This window comes from Oncorhynchus mykiss, chromosome 2 (genome assembly GCF_013265735.2).
Source record: "Oncorhynchus mykiss isolate Arlee chromosome 2, USDA_OmykA_1.1, whole genome shotgun sequence".
Classification (NCBI taxonomy): domain Eukaryota; kingdom Metazoa; phylum Chordata; class Actinopteri; order Salmoniformes; family Salmonidae; genus Oncorhynchus; species Oncorhynchus mykiss.
Window position 1 is genome coordinate 59,623,352 of NC_048566.1, and position 20,516 is coordinate 59,643,867.

Sequence of the window (20,516 nt, forward strand, 5' to 3'; positions counted from 1 at the left end):
ATGCAGTGATACACAAGGCAAGCTAATTGTTGCTGGTTAATCAGTCAGCTAAATGTTTACACTAAGTCAACGTACATGTCACTTAGAGATGTCCTTGTTTTTGAAAGAAAAGCAATTTTTTTTTTGTCCATTAAAATACCATGAAATTGATCAGAAATACAGTGTAGACGTTGTTAATGTTGTAAATCACTATTGTAGCTGGAAACTGAAGTTTTTTTAATGGAATATCTACATAGGCGTACAGAGGCCCATTATCAGCAACCATCACTCCTGTGTTCCACTGGCACGTTGCATTTGTGGGTTCGATTACAGGCAAAAAATGGCCACAAAGAAATCACTTTCTTCTGAAACTCGTCAGTCTATTCTTGTTCTGAGAAATGAAGGCTAATCCATGTGAGAAATTGCCAAGAAACTGAAGATCTCGTACAACGCTGTTTACTACTCCCTTCACATAACAGCGACAACTGGGACTAACCAGAATAGAAAGAGGAGTGGGAGGCCCCGGTGCACAACTGAGCAAGAGGACAGGTATGTTAGTGTCTAGTTTGAGAAACAGACACCTCACAAGTCCTCAACTGGCAGCTTCTTTAAATAGTACCCGCAAAACACCAGTCTCAACATCAACAGTGAGGAGACGACTCTGGGATGCTGGCCTTTTAGGCAGAGTTCCTCTGTCAAGTGTCTGTGTTCTTTTGCCCATCTTAATCTTTTATTTTTATTGGCGAGTCTGAGATATGGCTTTTTCTTTGCAACTCAGACTTGTGGTCTGCAGTGAAAGGCAGCTAGATGTGCTGTGCATAGCCAAACAATCAGAAATATGTTTCCTGTTTAATTTGCTTCTCTCTGCCAAGCCGCTGCACAAAGGAAAGTGGGTGATAGGTGTGTGCAGCGGAAAAGTGTGTGAATGGATGAAATTATCATAGACAGACACAGGAAGCGAAACATCTGAACAGAGCTGTGGGTGCTGTTTTGGAGACGAGTCAAATCTCTTTACTTCAGGCCCAATCCTCTCAACTTCTCTCCAGCAAATGTAACAATACATGGCTTTCCTGAGATGCATATTTTTAATATGGCTCTCCTCTTCCTTCCCAACTGTGTTGGATTTTGCAGGTTTTAAGGACCCAAGGTGTGAGCAATGTTACTGTAAGAAAGTCATCTGAGAGACAAGATAGCTACTTGAAAGGAATTTGAAACTTGTCAGTGTAGATTGTAATAAATACTTACAGATAATCCATTTGGTTGACTGCCTCTTTGACAAGTACACTGATAAACAACCTCAAGAGATACTTACATATTACAATGGCAGTGCATTCTTCATCTGTTTTGTCACAAAACATTTTGTCTTCATATTATTTTAATTTTTTTAGATACCATACCCATGGGTAAACACTGAAGATACTTTATGTTGTGATAGCACCACCAGCCAAGTTTATTGTTTCAGTAATATTTTCTCCAAATGTATGTATATTTATCAGTAATGTTAAGTGTTTCCTATTTTACAGGAAGTGCTGGGACTCCTGTCACATTTAATGAGAATGGCGATGCTCCAGGACGCTATGATATCTTTCAGTACCAGATCAACAACAGGTCAACAGCAGAGTACAAGGTCATCGGCCACTGGACCAACCAGCTACACCTAAATGTAAGGACGAATTGGTGACGGCTTTGTCTTGTTATTGTATGCAAGTCTTAATAATGTTACTTGTTGATAAATCACATTAACATCCATGGGGACTCATTTTCTACAATACCTATCAAATAACTGTCAAACAATCAATTGAACTTATTTGCCAACGGTGAAAAAATAAGATTTGAAATGAGCGACTTACGTAGTGAGTGCACACATTTACGTTATTTTACATTTTTGTCATGCTGGTCCCCCGTGGGAGTCGAACCCACAACCCTGGCGTTGCACTACCAACTGATGATGTTGATAAATTATGTCAATGTTAATGAGTCATCTTCTTGTAGTTCTTGCCCATCTTTAATATCAATGTAACACATGTTCTGCCCCACTCAGATGGATGCCATGCAGTGGACCAGTGGAGACCCCTCTGTGCCCGCCTCTGTGTGCAGCCTGCCCTGCAAGATGGGTGAGAGAAAGAAGGTGGTGAAGGGAGTACCATGTTGCTGGCACTGCGAGCGCTGTGAGGGCTACCACTTCCAGGCCAGTGCGTTCATTTGCGAGCTGTGCCCATATGAGCAACGACCCGACCAGAACCACACTGGGTGCCAACCTATCCCCATCATCAAGCTGGAGTGGCACTCACCCTGGGCAGTGGTGCCAGTCTTCATCTCTGTCCTGGGCATTCTGGTTACCACCTTCGTCATTGTCACCTTTGTGCGCTACCACGACACGCCCATTGTCCGAGCCTCGGGCCGGGAGATGAGCTATGTTTTGCTTACTGGTATCTTTCTGTGCTATGCTATCACCTTCCCCATGATCGCAGCCCCTGACGTTGCCGTTTGCTCCATCAGGCGCATCTTCCTGGGCCTGGGTATGTGCTTCAGCTACGCAGCTTTGCTTACCAAAACAAACCGCATCCACCGCATCTTCGAGCAGGGCAAGAAGGCTGTTACTGCACCACGGTTCATCTCCCCGGCCTCCCAGCTGGTCATTACCTTCAGCCTGATCTCAGTTCAGTTACTGGGTGTTTTTGTGTGGTTTGCCACTGACCCGCCACACATGGTGGTGGACTATGGTGAGCAGCGCACGCAGGACCCTGAGAACGCCCGTGGGGTGCTCAAGTGTGACATCTCGGACCTCTCACTCATCTGCTCGCTTGGATACAGTATTCTCTTGATGGTCACATGCACTGTTTACGCCATCAAGACCAGGGGAGTGCCAGAGACCTTCAACGAGGCAAAGCCTATTGGATTTACTATGTATACTACCTGTATAATTTGGTTAGCTTTTATACCTATCTTCTTTGGGACGGCACAGTCAGCAGAAAGGGTGAGTGTGCTTTGATTGTGTGATTGTATTTGGCTATGTAACACAGTCAGATTTGCTGTTCATCTTATTCTGTATGCATTGACTGGCGCCTCCACCTCTTACACAAGTGAATAAGATGCAATCTGATAAAATGTAAAGCTGAATATTATTATTTTCAACTCTTTTATCTAGAGATCCTTGCTGTAGTGAGACTAGTTGCTGTTAAGCCAGGAGCTGGTGAGGGTTCTTAGCTCTTGATTGGACAGAAAAGAATGGCTTACTCATGCGTAGATGTGGTCTATAATATTACGTGCTGGCTCAGGTGTGAGGTTTGGCTTGTCATCAGACAGTTGTAATCCTCATCAGTTCTATGACTAATGGGAACACAAACATGTGTTGTCTACAGTGTAAATGTCAGTAATCCATTGTGCGGAATTCATCACACATTTGGCTAATATGTTGTGAACCTCAGAGGCTCTTTGGTGATAGAGGTGGTAGGCAAGGTGTTGGTGTTGTGTTTTATCACCCTTTAAGGTCAGTAATTATTTTGACCCCTGCTGTTTACTAGCCAATCAACTTAATTAAGTACCATCACTTCAGTTCTCTGCACTGAATGTTGGCCATGTAATGACATGTGGAATTAAATTGCTAATGATATGGTTGTTCTCAACTATTTTCACCTTTAGAATGCTGCATATGATTTTCCGGGAAGTAAATAGGTCATAAATCACACTTGGAAAGCATGGTATCTGTGAATAAGCTGAGGAACCTCTACCTCAATCTTCATATTGCCTATTTGATCTTCCCATGGGATTGCAATGCACATTTTCAGTCAGTGTCATACCACACATAATGATCGAGCAAATCCCATGGCAATACAAAACGTTCAATTGGTCCAAGTACTGCAGCATACTGGACGATTTCAAATTATTTCATAGGCTGCAGTAAATAGTCTGGATGAATTCAAAGAGTGATTTTTCCATTTAAGTTTTCTACTGGAAGCTGCTTCAGTCTATTAAATTGAGCCCCTGAGTTGAGTATCTGGTTTACCGAAGAAAGGCTTTGTTTTCTTCCCCCACAATTGTTTGGACCAGATCTCATTAGTACAGTTCTGGTGCATTAGGAATCTCTTCTCACTTCGTTACCGTTTTTGGATTGCTTGAAACAAATACAGTAAATGACAGCTTGGCTTTGAGTAGATGTGGCCAGGCATTTGATAGCTGAACATTGGCTTACATAGGTCACAAATATTGCAAAAATATGATTGCGTTATAGAAAGTCCTTACTAGCCAAGCCATACGTAGTCCTAATCAATTTGTGTAATATCGTTCCAATTTAATGTAAGATACAAATGGTTTATAATCGTTACTGTTCATTACCTTGCTGTTCAATGGTAAGCTTACTTTACACACTATACTCCATGAGAGCAACTCACTGGGGACCAAATAATTAAAAGTGTACCCATCACTGTTTTGCCAGATGGTGATTATACCTCATACATTTTCTCTCTTTATTGGTAGAGCTGGTTGCAGTCTGTAGTCTAAAATATGGTGCTAGTCTCTTATATTGACCCAGTATTATATGTCAATGTTGTTGTTTTTTCAATCTAGAGGGAATTGTTTATAATAGAAAATCTGTATACAGTGTGTGCAAATGAAGTAAGGAGGTAAGGCAATAAATAGGCCATAGTGGCGAAGTAATTCAAATTGACCAATTAACACTGGAGTGATAGATGTGCAGATGAGGATGTGCAAGTAGAAATACTGGTGTGCAAAAGAGCAGAAAAAAACAAATATGGGGTTGAGGTAGGTAGTTGGTTGGATGGGCTATTTACAGATGGGCTGTGTACAGCTGCAGCGATCGGTAAGCTGCTCTGACAGCCGATGCTTGAAGTTAGTGAGGGAGATATAAGTCTCCAACTAAGGTGTTTTTTTTTTTTTTTGTATTTCGTTCCAGTCATTGGCAGCAGAGAACTGGAAAGAAAGGTGGCCAAAGGTGTTGGCTTTGGGGATGACCGGTGAAATATACCTGCTGGAGCGCGTGCACATGTGGGTGTTGCTATTGTGACCAGTGAGCTGAGATAAGGCGGAGCGTTACCTAGCAAAGACATAGATGACCTGGAGCCAGTGGGTTTGGTGACAAATATATTAAATCAATGAATGACTGGAATTCTGTCCAGAATAATTCAGAATTCAATTGTAAGTCTACTTATGAATGAAATATCACCCGTTCTGAAACTTTGTTTCCATTACTAGCATCTTGTACATCCTCGCTCTGGACAGGATGTATGAAACCACTTACCAATAGATTTTGCCTCAAGAATAGATGTCCAGGTCTTACACAGTCTAGGGTTTTACATTTTAGATTCTAAATGAACCTATTAAAATTCATGGACGATTAGTAAAGCTTAAACCAAGTTTATTCACCCTTTGGGTTAAAACAGCTGCATGAGACAAAATACATATTCACACCAGTAGTAGTTTAAATACCCCACTTTGGGTGGAGTTTCCTCCTCTCTAAACCAGGGCTGCCCAACCCTCTTCCTGGAGATCTACTGTCCTGTAGGTTTTCAGTCCAACCCTGATTTAGCATACAGTATCTGATTCAGCTAGTTAAGGTGACCTGACCTGACCTCGACTCCCTTCCTCACTAATCCACAGCTCTCCACCCTTATCAGTGCCTGACAACATCTGATCGTCTTCCCTGCACTCAGTACATTCCAAGCTTAATTGCATCTACCATAGTACATTCCTCCTACAGAAAACCATTAACTTCTGGTGTAGACCCTCTAGATCAGGGGTGGGCAATTCCAGTCCTCGAGGGCCTGATTGGTGTCACAGATTTGCCCCAGCCCCAGCTAACACACCTGACTCCAATAATCACCTAATCATGATCTTCAGTTTAGGATGCAATTTGATGAATCAGCTGTGTTTGCTAGGGATGGAATAAAAGTGTGACACCAATCAGGCCCTCGAGGACTGGAGTTGTCCCCCCCTGGTCTAGACCATAGCACTCAATATTTCAATAGGACACCTGATAATTAACACTATTCCAAGTTTAGGAGTCAGAACCCAGAATCCATCATACTGTACGTTATTAATCTTTATAGAATGACTTGCCTAACTGGCCCTTGAAAAATCACCTCCACCGGCATTACTTTCTTAGAGGACTGAAAACACCACACACATCAAACCCTTTAATTGAAGAATAGTAAAAAGGGGGCTCAACGCATTGTAGCCTATTCATATTTCAGAAAATGCTTAATCAATGCCACATACATTTCACTGTCCCGAGGGAGCAGTCATATCAAATAAATCCTATTCAAATTGCTATTTACTATCACACATGGCTTAATGTTCATAGGAAGAACACATGTGTGAATGGTGTCCCTGGAGAAAATATAAAATCAGTCTTATATAGCACATGACCATCACTCCACTATTTAACAGTCTTCCACATTGATCAGAGCAAGCTGTTTAATTGCTGGATAAATGCCCCAGCTCTGTCATTTTAGAAACAGATGCTTCTTATTTCCACTCTCACCACAAAGGTAATACACTTGTGTAGGGCATGTGCACATTCCCTTGCTGAGATTGCCAACTGTCTAGTATTTGTCAATTTTGCACCCACTAATGGTTTTATGGTTGCACCCTACCGGTTGTTAATCCTTTTGGTTTGAGTTTATACTGAAGCCTCAATTTCCATATTCTTTTTCAAATCAAATCTAATTTTATTTGTCACATACACATGGTTAGCAGATGTTAATGCGAGTGTAGCGAAATGCTTGTGCTTCTAGTTCCGACAATGCAGTAATAACCAACAAGTAATCTAACTAACAATTCCAAAACTACTGTCTTGTACACAGTGTAAGGGGATAAAGAATATGTACATAAGGATATATGAATGAGTGATGGTACAGAGCAGCATAGGCAAGATACAGTAGATGGTATCGAGTACAGTATGTACATGTGAGATGACTATGTAAACAAAGTGGCATAGTTAAAGTGGCTAGTGATACATGTATTACATAAGGATACAGTCGATGATATAGAGTACAGTATATACGTATGCATATGAGATGAATAATGTAGGGTAAGTAACATTATATAAGGTAGCATTGTTTAAAGTGGCTAGTGATATATTTACATCACTTCCCATCAATTCCCATTATTAAAGTGGCTGGAGTTGAGTCAGTGTCAGTGTGTTGGCAGCAGCCACTCAATGTTAGTGGTGGCTGTTTAACAGTCTGATGGCCTTGAGATAGAAGCTGTTTTTCAGTCTCTCGGTCCCAGCTTTGATGCACCTGTACTGACCTCGCCTTCTGGATGATAGCGGGGTGAACAGGCAGTGGCTCGGGTGGTTGATGTCCAACCACCCTCTGGAGAGCCTTACGGTTGAGGGCGGAGCAGTTGCCGTACCAGGCGGTGATACAGCCCGCCAGGATGCTCTCGATTGTGCATCTGTAGAAGTTTGTGAGTGCTTTTGGTGACAAGCCAAATTTCTTCAGCCTCCTGAGGTTGAAGAGGCGCTGCTGCGCCTTCTTCACAATGCTGTCTGTGTGAGTGGACCAATTCAGTTTGTCTGTGATGTGTATGCCGAGGAACTTAAAACTTGCTACCCTCTCCACTACTGTTCCATCGATGTGGATAGGGGGGTGTTCCCTCTGCTGTTTCCTGAAGTCCACAATCATCTCCTTAGTTTTGTTGACGTTGAGTGTGAGGTGATTTTCCTGACACCACACTCCGAGGGCCCTCACCTCCTCCCTGTAGGCCGTCTCGTCGTTGTTGGTAATCAAGCCTACCACTGTTGTGTCGTCCGCAAACTTGATGATTGAGTTGGAGGCGTGCGTGGCCACGCAGTCGTGGGTGAACAGGGAGTACAGGAGAGGGCTCAGAACGCACCCTTGTGGGGCCCCAGTGTTGAGGATCAGCGGGGAGGAGATGTTGTTGCCTACCCTCACCACCTGGGGGCGGCCCGTCAGGAAGTCCAGTACCCAGTTGCACAGGGCGGGGTCGAGACCCAGGGTCTCGAGCTTGATGACGAGCTTGGAGGGTACTATGGTGTTGAATGCCGAGCTGTAGTCAATGAACAGCATTCTCACATAGGTATTCCTCTTGTCCAGATGGGTTAGGGCGGTGTGCAGTGTGGTTGAGATTGCATCGTCTGTGGACCTATTTGGGCGGTAAGCAAATTGGAGTGGGTCTAGGGTGTCAGGTAGGGTGGAGGTGATATGGTCCTTGACTAGTCTCTCAAAGCACTTCATGATGACGGAAGTGAGTGCTACGGGGCGGTAGTCGTTTAGCTCAGTTACCTTAGCTTTCTTGGGAACAGGAACAATGGTGGCCCTCTTGAAGCATATGGGAACAGCAGACTGGTATAGGGATTGATTGAATATGTCCGTAAACACACCGGCCAGCTGGTCTGCGCATGCTCTGAGGGCGCGGCTGGGGATGCCGTCTGGGCCTGCAGCCTTGCGAGGGTTAACACGTTTAAATGTCTTACTCACCTCGGCTGCAGTGAAGGAGAGACCGCATGTTTTCGTTGCAGGCCGTGTCAGTGGCACTGTATTGTCCTCAAAGCGGGCAAAAAAGTTATTTAGTCTGCCTGGGAGCAGGACATCCTGGTCCGTGACTGGGCTGGATTTCTTCCTGTAGTCCGTGATTGACTGTAGACCCTGCCACATGCCTCTTGTGTCTGAGCCGTTGAATTGAGATTCTACTTTGTCTCTGTACTGACGCTTAGCTTGTTTGATAGCCTTGCGGAGGGAATAGCTGCACTGTTTGTATTCGGTCATGTTACCAGGGGTTGTAAGGGGTGCATTTATCGTCAAACTAGCATTACTTTAATACACATAATTTATGCATTGCATTGTGTGAATGACTTAGGCCAGGGTTTCCCTAAACTCTGTCCTGGGGGCTCCCAGGGTTGCACGTTTTAGTTTTTGCCCTAGCACTACACAGTTGATTAAAATAATCAAAGCTTGATGATGAATCAGCTGTGTAGTGCTAGAGCGAATACCAAAACCTGCACCCATGGGAGGCTCGAGGACCGAGTTTGGGACACCTTGACTTGACTCCAGGCATAAGCGACATAAGCGGTTTCTTAGGGCTCCCGGCTGCTAGGGCTCTCCGAAGAGGTGGAGTCACAGTCTCAACTTAATATTGAGAGTTAGAATGGTAGAATACACAAGGTGCAGTTCGAAATTTGGTTGTGCAGTTTTTCTCTTGTCACTCGATTAGCCATGTCAGCTAACAATTTTTAGATTGCAAGTTAGTCTAGCCAGTTATCTAAACTTGTAGTAATCACTACCAAGTACCGACCGGGCACGAGCCCAGGGGCCCTGACCTCCAGGGTGCCCCCATAGATTATGTTAGTCACTCTCACTCGGATATCATTAACATGGCATAAGTCATGGAAGAATGTGTAGAATCACAGAAAATTTGCTTTAAAACAGCCAACAAAATCTCTCCAACCCGTTGACAAAATGGAATAGAATTGTAGGAAAGTCACTTTAAAACTTCTAAAATGATCTCTGCCCCATGGCAAGATGAGTAGAATTGCATGAAAGGTATTATAACATTGCAAAATGTTCTCTTCGCCCCATGTCAAAATGTGTAGAATTGCTGGAAATAAACTTTAAAACATACATTTTTTCTCCGCTGATGAGAGGGGGCCCCACTCCCATCCAAATCTAGCTTAGGGCCCCCAAAGGGCTAGAGCTGGATCTGGCTCATTCTTTTCCAGTTAACATTTAATAAACATGGTCTTTCAGACAGCATGATTTTTCTCAGTTCTTTAGTTTCCTCATCCCAATTTCCATAACATTATGAGTTGTTTAAAAAAAATCTAAAGTAAGTTGTTATAAATGTCACCAGTGTGCAGAGATGGCACTTACATGAGTAAATAACCTTTGGACAAGTAAGCCTTGTCCGAGCCAGAAGGGTCCATAGGGCAAGAGCCTGTCTCCTGATTCTGTAGCATGACGCAGCTTGATGTACAAGTACACACCCTGGACAGAACGCTAATCTGTCGCAGGGCCTTACACCCAATCCATCTTCTTAATGCTTAGTGCCAGGCAGAAAGACATTGAGTCCCAGTTTTAGAATCTTTGGTACGATTCGACCATTCGAACACCCAGTCTCAGGGCGGGCACTCTAACCACCAAGCTACTGAGTTTGGTTGAGCATGATACTGAACCAACAAACCCGTTATTATTGAATTGCGCTGAGAAATTCTTCATGAAGTTTAGCAATGCCAAAATACGTTAATTTAATCATAAACTATCATGTTTGGCATTAGTATTCCTTGCATTTTGTCCTCAAACTTTTTAGAAAGAGCACGTTGGCTGAAAGTAAAGTTTCAACGCTCAACGCCCATTGAATATGGCCAGTGTCAGTAAACGTTGGCAAAAAAAACGAACGCACAGACCATACTCTGGCACTCCAGATTAAATTTACGAACACATCCGTAGTATAAACCAGCCTTTGGTCTTGCAATCTTTGGTTGTTTAGTACATGGCCTCACATGCGAAGAGATGGATGGGGCTAAAGCTTAAGAGGGTGTGAATGATGCTGAATGGGTGTAGACAGAAAAGAGCTCTCTAGTAGGTACCAAAACATTCAAAGCCCATTTTCTCAAAAGTGAGGTTACAAGTTTATCAACTTTCAAGGCAGAATTACTTTCCCATTGTTCCCCAACGGCAGTGTATGATATACCATTTTCTAGCTCTAAGTCTCTACTTAGCTCCAATGTAAAAAACACATTCATAAATGGCAAAACAGACAGTTCAAATATAAATCATAAGGAATAAGATTTTGAGTCCCTTTCCTATATCTAGGAGATATAAGAAAGCTGAAGAAATATTTTTGTTTTTTACACATATTTACCCCCATTTGTTGTTGGCACAAACTACCTCCACACTTCTGTATATATTAGTTTGTCCACAGACGTTTTCGTGAGAAGACCAATTTTCCGGATATCTCATGGTCTGACAAACACTGTTGTGCTTGACCACCTTACACACAGCAGATGCAGAAGGCCGACATAGACGGATGTGTTGGCTTTAGAAGCAGCACATGCAAAAAAAACATATCTCTAGCTTAAACTGATTTTGTTGGAGAATTGTTTTATTATGATAATTAGACATCCGCCGGGGTGCGTCAATAGACTCTTAAGGATTAAGTATTGAACAGTGGAGGTATTTTTGTTAGGCCAACAAGCAAAAAACTTTAATAATTAGCTATAATTTTAAATTGTCATGCGTTTGATTTCACCTCATTTTTACATTCTGTCATAAAAAGCACATGTTCAACTTCATAAAAAACAAGTTATCCCATCGCAAGCGGTAAAAATATACACTACCGTTCAAAAGTTTTGGGTCACTTAGACATTTCCTTGTTTTTGAAAGAAAATAATATTTTTTTGGTCCATTAAAATAACATCAAATTGATCAGAAATACAGTGTAGACGTTGTTAATGTTGTAAATTACTATTGTAGCTTGAAACGGCAGATTTTTAATGGAATATCTACATAGGCGTACAGAGGCCCACTATCAACAACCATCACTCCTGTGTTCCAATTGCACGTTGTGAATTGATCATTAGCAAACCCTTTTGCAATTATGTTAGCACAGCTGAAAACTGTGTTCTGATTAAAGAAGCAATAAATCTGGCCTTCTTTAGACTAGTTGAGATATCTGGAGTATCTGGAGCATTAATATTCAACATTGTTATGCTTTTGGTATGTTTGAAGTACAATAAAAATGCATTTTGACAAAATATATAGTAGTTTCGGCAGCCTATTGGAAGACTTGGAGCTGTGGCTTGTTGAGGATGTGGCTTTGTTGTAGTGCTTTTTGGCCTCCCACGAGATGTATTGTCGTGCGAGATTGTCTTATGTTGTTTTTAAATCCAAATATTATTTAATATTTTACACAACATTTCAAAATACATATTATAAATATAGTCACCAAATATATTGATTTATATTATTAAAAATGAATTAAATACATTTTCTGAGGAAATGTACATATTTTATCATATTCATTTTATAATACAATTTCAATATATTCTGTAATATATGTTAGAATGTATTTAAAATGTATTAAAGAAAATATATATATTTTTGAAATATTTCACATATCTTAATTATCTAAAAATATATTTTAAATGTACTTTTTTTCATGAGTTGGCATGGAGTTAAGGATGGTTGGGCTGTGCATTATCATGCTGAAACATGAGGTGATGCCAGCGGATGAATGGCACGACAGTGGGCTTCAGGAGCTCGTCATGGTATCTCTGTGCATTCAAATTGCCATCGATAAAATACAATTTTGTTCATTGTCCCTAGCTTATGCCTGCCCATACCATAACCCCACCACTACCATGGGGCACTGTTCACAATGTTAACATCAGCAAACTGCTCACCCACATGACGCTGTACTGCCATCTGCCTGGTACAGTTGAAACCGGGATTCATCCGTGAAGAGCACACTTCTCCAGTGTGCCATTGAAGGTGAACATTTGCCCAATAAAGTTGGTTATGACTCCGAATTGCAGTCAGGGCAAGACCCTGTTCAGGAAGACGAGCACGCAGATGAGCTTCCCTGAGACGGTTTCTGAAATTCTTCAGTGGTACAAACCCAGAGTTTCATCAGCTGTCCGGGTGGCTGGTCTCAGATGATCCTGCAGGTGAAAAAGCAGAATGTTGAGGTCCTGGGCTGGAGTGGTCTGTGGTTGTGAAGCCAGTTGAACGTACTGCCAAATTCTCTGAAATGACATTGATGGCGGCATCAATTAAATATTCAACAGCTGTGGTGGACGTTACTTAATCTTGATATGCCACACCTTTCAAGTGGACAGATTATCTTGGAAAAGGAGAAATGCTCACAAACAGGGATGTAAACAAATTTGTGCACAAACTTTTAGAGAAATAACCTTTTTGTGTGTATGGAACATTTCGGGAAACTTTTATTTCAGCTCATGAAACATGGGAACATCACCTTACATTTATATTTTTGTTCAGTGTATATCTCTACCTACCTGTACATTCAATTAGACTCCTGCTACCCCCCCCCCCCCCCCCCCCCCACACACTACTATTCCAAACAGTCTGCATATGACCATGTGCTTGTGACGTGTTTATTAGTCATTCTCTCCTATCTCTGCAATAGCCACCTCAGCAGGTTCAGGTGATAAATGTCACTGAGCTTCATGCCCCAGATTCCTGGCTGACCTAAAACAGAAGGTGATTGCTCCTCAGTTCTTGCCTTTTGAAGCGGACCCCATCACTCTTATTATAGATCTAAAGAAGCTGCTGAACTGGTTCAAACTAGGACTTGCCACCAGACCCAATTGGAGACCCACTGGAAAACACTCTGCAGTCAAAATATTAACTTAAAGGTCCAATTTATCTCAATATCAAATCATTTCTGGGTAACAATGAAGTACCTTACTGTGATTATTTCAATTTAAATGTTCTGAGTGGGGAGGGGTAAACTGAAAACTAGCTGCTAATGGCAGAGAGGTTTGGAACTCTATTTCTTATTGGTCTTATTGAAACTCTAACTAATTTAGAAACTCCATCCCGCAAAAAGAAAGGCTGATATTTCAAGCGGTCTTTTCAAACAACTCTTACACTAAAAGGGTATTATCATAATTGTATTATTATTATTCCAACCTCATAATGTGGAAATATAAATACAACACAGGTAAATCGTGTTTTTGACTGCACTGGGCCTTGTAAGATAACCTTAAGGGGTTTGAGCCACGGGATAGTATTTACATCACCTATGTAAGTGTGGCTTCATGTTTGTGCACCAATATGGCTGACCTCGAAATCTACGCCTGACAGTGTGTAATATAAGCTTTGTTCTCACAATATAAATCATTCCTAGATGTTTGTCTTGAGGCCCTCTAAATGGCTTTATGCTTGAATGTCTACCATACATTCTCAGAATGATACCTTGATGTGTGATGGAATGGCTTCCACTGTGGAGATGTTCAGACTTAAGCGAGATGTGCCACCTGTTGCCAGTTCCTCTTCATTCTCTGCCACACCAAATGTACAGATATGGCTGAGCAAATACCCTCTGAGAATTCTCACTGTCAGTTTACTGCTCAGTGAGAGTGCCATTGGTTGTGTTGAATTTTCTTAATGCTGTTGCTATGACTACTCAGGTGGTATCTAAGCAGGAGCCGGAGTGTTTGGCATGTGTGCAGATGTGTTCGCATAAGCGGTTATTTTCTCTCAGCCTCTTGGGGGTGTACTGTAACATTGGAAATAAGTCAATGAAACATGAGCTTGTAATGCTTGGTTAAGTTCAACAGGTGGGAGAAGAGTAGAATTGTGTACATGCCGTCGGGGTACCTCACCTGGGTTGTCAGTGGTTGGATGGGTTTGATTTAAGTGGTTACAAGAAACCTGAATAGTGTACTGCAAGTTTGAATGTTCCATGTGAACACACTATCACAGATCATTGTGAAATAGACACAAATTACTTATTGGAAATTTGTGACAGGCACACTTTTTTGTGTGTATTATACTATTTTCTTCAAAACGCATTTCGTATGTATTACATGATTTTCATTCTTCATAGCATATTAATGTACATTACACAAATTTCAATTTGTTGTGGCTAATTTTAGCTATGTTAGCTAAGTGGCTAACGTTAGCTAGGCTAGCTAGGTGGCTACTGTTAGCTAAACTAGGGGTGGGGTTAGGGATTAGGTTTAGGGGTTATGGTTAGGTGTTAAGGTTAGGGTTAGGTAACATGCTATCTAAGTAGTAAAAGGGGTAGGTTAGGGTGAGGGTTAGCTAGGAGTTAAAAAGTAGCAAATTGTTGCAAAGTTGTTAATTAGATAAAATGCTAAAGTTGTCCATTATGTGATTCAAATACACAATGTTTGGGATGATAGAAGGTTGCATTATATTCCCACCCATTTCTTCCAACCTACTCTTTTTTTATCTGGGATTGAAATGCACTGAAAACAACGTCGTGTACTGCACACACAAAAAAGTTTGTTTGCCTGTCATGAATTTCCAATAAGAAATGTATATTTATTTCACAATCTGTGATACTAAGTTGGAACACAATGTGCATGACAAGTGAACAGCAACTAGGTTGTGTACTGGTGTTTTGAGTTTGTTCCCAGTACGCTCAATAGACCTCACTATTATGTCCTCAGAAAAAAAGCAATTGCCAAATACAAATAAAATCTGTAATGTGTTACAATGTGATTGGATTAATTCAAGCTGCTCTTAGAAAAAAAGGTGCTATCTAGAGCCTAAAAGGGTTCTTTGGCTGTCCCCATAGGAGAACCCTTTGAAGAACCCTTTTTGGCTCCAGTTAGAACCTTTTGAGGTTGCGTTTAGAGCCCTTTCCAAAGAGGATTCTACATGGAACCCAAAAGGGTTCTACCTGGATCCAAAAAGAGTTATACGCGGACAGCCAAATAACCCTTTTGGATCCCTCTTTTCTAAGTTTGTTGTGTCAGGGATCACACATGTTTATCTCCCCAGGACTCTCTTTGAAGCACCTCAGACTCATTGACTGATCTCTCCATCTCTTTCTCTCTCAATCTGTCTCTCGTCAGATGTACATCCAGACAGCCACGCTGACCATCTCCCTCAGCCTGAGCGCCTCCGTCTCTCTGGGGATGCTCTACATGCCCAAGGTCTACATCATCATCTTCCACCCGGAGCAGAATGTTCCCAAGCGCAAGCGCACCTTCAAGGCCATCGTCACCGTCGCTACCATGACCAGCAAGCTGTCCCAGCTGGCCTCCGAGCGACCCAACGGAGAGGTGAAGACAGAAATCTGCGAGGGCATGGATGCCAGTAGTGAGTATAAAGACGTGATCCCTTACTTCGTAACATATTATTCCTCCGCCCCCATTTTTTTTCACCTTTAAGTTTATTTTTGTAGAGGGTATAGCTTATGTTAGGTACAACCACAGACAACAGGCAACCGGCCTTCTACAGACAGTAAAATCAACCACAGTTCCTCAGCTATATCTACAGTATAGTATCGTTGTTGAAATCAGCTTGTAGAAAATAATTTGTATGCTCTCGTCTAAGATAGTTTAAAAAGACACCTGAGAACAGATTAGGCATAACTTTTCATCGACTAGTTTTAGACTTCAAAGCCCTTTCAGATTCCATTAGCAGAAGTTTCATACAGGCAAGCATCCTGTTGTTTACTTAACATGATTGTGCTGACCGCACAGTTTGATATCTAATACTTTGCTTAAATGCATATCTCGTCAGCTTCTCATTTCACTGAACCGCTAAGGTGCTGAGGTGAGATGGCGCCGACAGAGATGGTTTCCTCGCTTCGCTTTCTTAGGAAACTATGCAGTATTTTGTTTTTTTAATGTATTATTTCTTACAATGTTACCCCAGGAAATCTTAAGGCTTATTACATACAGCCGGGAAGAACTATTAGATATAAGAGCAACGTCAACCTACCAACATTACGACCAGGAATACGACTTTCCCGAAGCAGATCCTCTCTCCAGACCACCACCCAGGACAATGGATCTAGTCCCAGCAGCTGAGCGAAAACAACGGCAACACAAAAGGGGCAGACGGAGCGGTCTTCTGGTCAAGGTTCGAAAATGGGCACATCGATCTCCGCTCCCGAGTATACTACTCGCCAATGTCCAGTCTCTTAACAACAACGAAATTTGAAGCGTAGGTTGCCTTCCAGAGAGACATCAGAGATTGTAACATTGTCTGTTTCACGGAAACATGGCTCTCTTGGGATACGTGGTCGGAATCAGTTCAGCCACCAGGCATCTCCGTGCATTGCGCTGACAGAGATAAACAACTCTCTGGGAAGAGGAAGGGAGGGGTTGTATGCTTTATGATTATCAACTCTTGGTGTAATCATAACAACATACAGGAACTCAAGTCTGCTCACCCGACCTAGAATTCCTTACAATCAAATGTTGGCCATTCTACCTACCAAGAGAATTCTCGTCAGTTATAGTCACAGCAACACAAACAACAACACAGAGTTACACATGGAATAAACAAATGTACAGTCAATAACACAACAGAACAAATCTATATACAGTATGCAAATGAGGTAAGATTGGGGCGGTATAAGGCAATAAATAGGCCGTAGTGGCGAAGTAATTACAATTTAAAAATTAACTCTGGAGTGAAAGGTGTGCAGAAGATAAATGTGCAAGTCGAGATACTGGGGTGCAAAGGAGCAAAAAAGCAATACGGGGATGAGGTAGGTAGTTGGATGGGCTATTTACAGATGGGCTATGTACAGGTGCAATGATCTGTGAGCTGCTCTGAGAGCTGATGCTATAAGTTAGTGAGGGAGATATGAGTCTCCAGCTTCAGTGATTTTTGCAATTCGTTCCAGTCATTGTCAGCAGAGAACTGGAACGGAAGGCGGCCAAAGTAGGAATTGGCTTTGGGGGTGACCAGTGAAATATACCTGCTGGAGCACGTGCTACGGGTGGGTGCTGCTACGGTGACTAGTGAGTAAGGTGGGGCTTTACCTAGTAAAGACTTATAGATGACCCTGAGCCAGTGGGTTTGGTGATGAATATGAAGCAAGGGCCAGTCAACGAGAGCATACAGGTCGCAGTGGAGGGTGGTATATGGGGCTTTGGAGACAAAACAGATGGCACTGTGATAGATTGCATCCAATTTGCTGAGTAGAGTGTTGGAGGCTATTTTGTAAATGACATCGCCAAAGTCAAGGATACAGTGCCACCTTTGTGGATCGCCAACCAAGACTGCGGCCCCCTGCTCTCCTCAGTGGCTGACGTGAGTAGAACATTTACACTTGGTAACAAGTCAACAAAACAAAGGAGATGATCGTGGACTTCAGGAAACAGCAGAGGGAACACCCCCCTATCCACATTGAAGCTTACACATCACAGACAAACTGAAATGGTCCAACCACACAGACAGTGTGATGAAGAAGGTGCAACAGCGCCTCTTCAACCTCAGGAGGCTGAAGAAATGTTACTTGTTAGGTTTGTGTGTATTAGGTGTTTGTTGGGGAATTGTTAGATTACTTGTTAGATATTATTGCACTGTTGGAACTAGAAGAACAAGCATTTCTCTGCACTCGCATTAACATATGCTAACCATGCGTATGTGACCAATAAGATTTGATTTGCTTTGCTTTCTAATTTGTTGCCTTTTTGCCTAATTGTGGAGAATTTCACAAATGAATACATGAATACATCTCAAAATGTAATTTCATTGTGAGTGATTAGTCCACATAGCCAACTGTTCTAGTTTACGTTGATGGTGGAAAGCCATAGTATCCTCAACATTCCATCGAGACTGTTCGATTATGGGATAATGCATTAAGGGAAGGACTGAAACAGTAAATTGAGTACAGAGGGACTACACTCCAGGAAACTAACATCTTCTCTATTTTTGCCTTTTTATAGTGCCATCAACCAAAACAAAGTATGTCAGCTACACCAATCATGCCATCTGAAGAGAGAAGCACTGAATAGAGAATTACTGAGGAATTCCACATGCAGACTTGGATGTGTCAGATTCGCCCATGACAGGGCGTTACAACAAGCATGAGACATTGATATTGCTCAGAGTCCAAATAACGACTGAGAGCATGGCAGTCAACATAAATATGTCTGCTCTTTCATGTTCACAGACAGAGCTAATGGGCCTGCTGGAAGCAGACAAAACACTAAACAAACAATTCAAGAGACTTGACAAAATGAGGGTGGGGAACAGAAGAGGAAAACAAAAGAGAATTTAAATAGAAATTGTTGCGATCAACCATGTTAGTTAGTTTGTTATTCTAATTTTATGTATTTTGTGGTTGTGAAGATTTCTCATTCGTGTCTTACGTCGTCTGAACTACATTGCGAGATGAGTTTGTCTCTGTATCAGCTAACTGAATTGTAGCCTTGAGTTGTGAAATCTGTAAATGCAATGGTTTAAGCATGCACATTTTTATACAAATACTTTATTTATAATAAAGGAATGTTTTGGAAATGTTTAGGATTGTTGGATGAGGTTAAATATGAGAGTGGGATATGATGTATGTGGTTTACCTCAATTTAGATGGAAATGATACCCAATGCATCATCCATAAGGCATAACAGTTATGTGATGGCCTTGACCTGAATTGAGCACACATCCAAAATACACCAGGATGGTAAGTAGGCAAATTATGTTAAGAATGTATGAAGCCTTAAAGCAAACTATGAAAAATATCTAGAGCACCCCAAAAACTCCATGGTCTCAAATCAAAACAAACAATATTGCTGTAGGATTTCCCCTGAAGCAAACTATATACAGTCGTGGCAAAATAATTTGAGTATTACTGTGAACATAATGCAAATGTTTAGTTTTAACATTTTACTTAAACCTGAGAAAAAAAAATGGGGCTGGACTGACTTTTGGACTGCCAGAGAATTTAATATTAATTTCTCTACCGTAAACTGCCTCAGTAGTAATTGGAATTGAATTGAATATTCAATTGCAATTACTACTGCATTGCAACATTTTCTACTTTTGTGTTTCGGATTTCCTTCTCTCTCATATCATTTTTGTTACATTAGGTTTTTGTCCTGTTCAAAATAGCACAAATGAGTGCCAAAAAACAGTACAGTGGCTTGCGAAAGTATTCACCCCCCTTGGCATTTTTCCTATTTAGTTTCCTTACAAAATATAATTTCAGGGGGGTTTGTATCATTTGATTTAAACAACATGCCTACCACTTTGAAGATGCAATTTTGTTGTTGTTGTGTGTAACAAACAAGAAATAAGACAAAAAAATCTGAACTTGAGTGTGGATAACTATTCACTCACCCAAAGTCAAAGCACCAGCTCCTTCAAGTTGGATGGGTTCCGATGGTGTACAGCAGTCTTTAATTCATACCACAGATTCTCAATTGGATTGAGGTCTGGGCTTTGACTAGGCCATTCCAAGACATTTAAATGTTTCCCCTTAAACCACAGTGTTGTTTTAGCAGTATGCTTAGGGTCACTGTCCTGCTGGAAGGTGAGCCTCCGTCCCAGTCTCAAATCTCTGGAAGACTGAAACAGGTTTCCCTCAAGAATTTCCCTGTATTTAGTACCATCCATCATTCCTTCTAGTCTGACCCGTTTCCCAGTCCCTGCCGAGGAAAAACATCCCCACAGCATGATGCTGCCACCACCGTGCTTCACTGTGGGGATGGTGTTCTCGAGGTGATGCGAGGTGTTGGGTTTGCGCCAGACATAGCGTTTTCCTTACTGGACAAAAAAAACTACATTTTTGTCTCATCTGACCAGAGTACCTTCTTCCGTGTGTTTGGGGAGTCTCCCACAAGCCTTTTGGCGAACACCAAACATTTTTTGCTTATTTTTTATTTAAGCAATGGCTTTTCTCTGGCCACTCTTCCGTAAAGCCCAGCTCTGTGGAGTTGATGGCTTAAAGTGGTCCATGGACAGATACGCCAATCACCGCTGTGGATCTTTGCAGCTCCTTCAGGGTTATATTTGGCCTCTTTGTTGCCTCTCTGATTAATGCCCTCCTTGCCTGGTCTGAGTTTTGGTGTGCGGCCCTCTCTTGGCAGGTTTGTTGTG

At 41.9% G+C, this 20,516-nt stretch overlaps 1 protein-coding gene across 2 annotated transcripts in view; it reads left to right on the plus strand.

Annotated features, from left to right (window-relative positions):
* Positions 1-19,898, plus strand: part of LOC110492752 (metabotropic glutamate receptor 8) — a 241,073-nt gene extending 221,175 nt beyond the window's left edge. Inside the window, exons 8-11 of one of the 2 annotated variants that reach the window (XM_021567226.2) lie at positions 1,503-1,642; positions 2,021-2,956; positions 15,530-15,776; positions 18,365-19,898. In XM_021567226.2, the coding sequence (XP_021422901.1) occupies positions 1,503-1,642; positions 2,021-2,956; positions 15,530-15,776; positions 18,365-18,414 (1,373 nt within the window). In that variant the 3' untranslated portion in view covers positions 18,415-19,898. The remainder of the gene's footprint in view (positions 1-1,502; positions 1,643-2,020; positions 2,957-15,529; positions 15,777-18,364) is intronic. The other variant, XM_036951948.1, reaches the window with a different exon arrangement.
* The last annotated feature ends 618 nt before the right edge of the window (positions 19,899-20,516 follow it).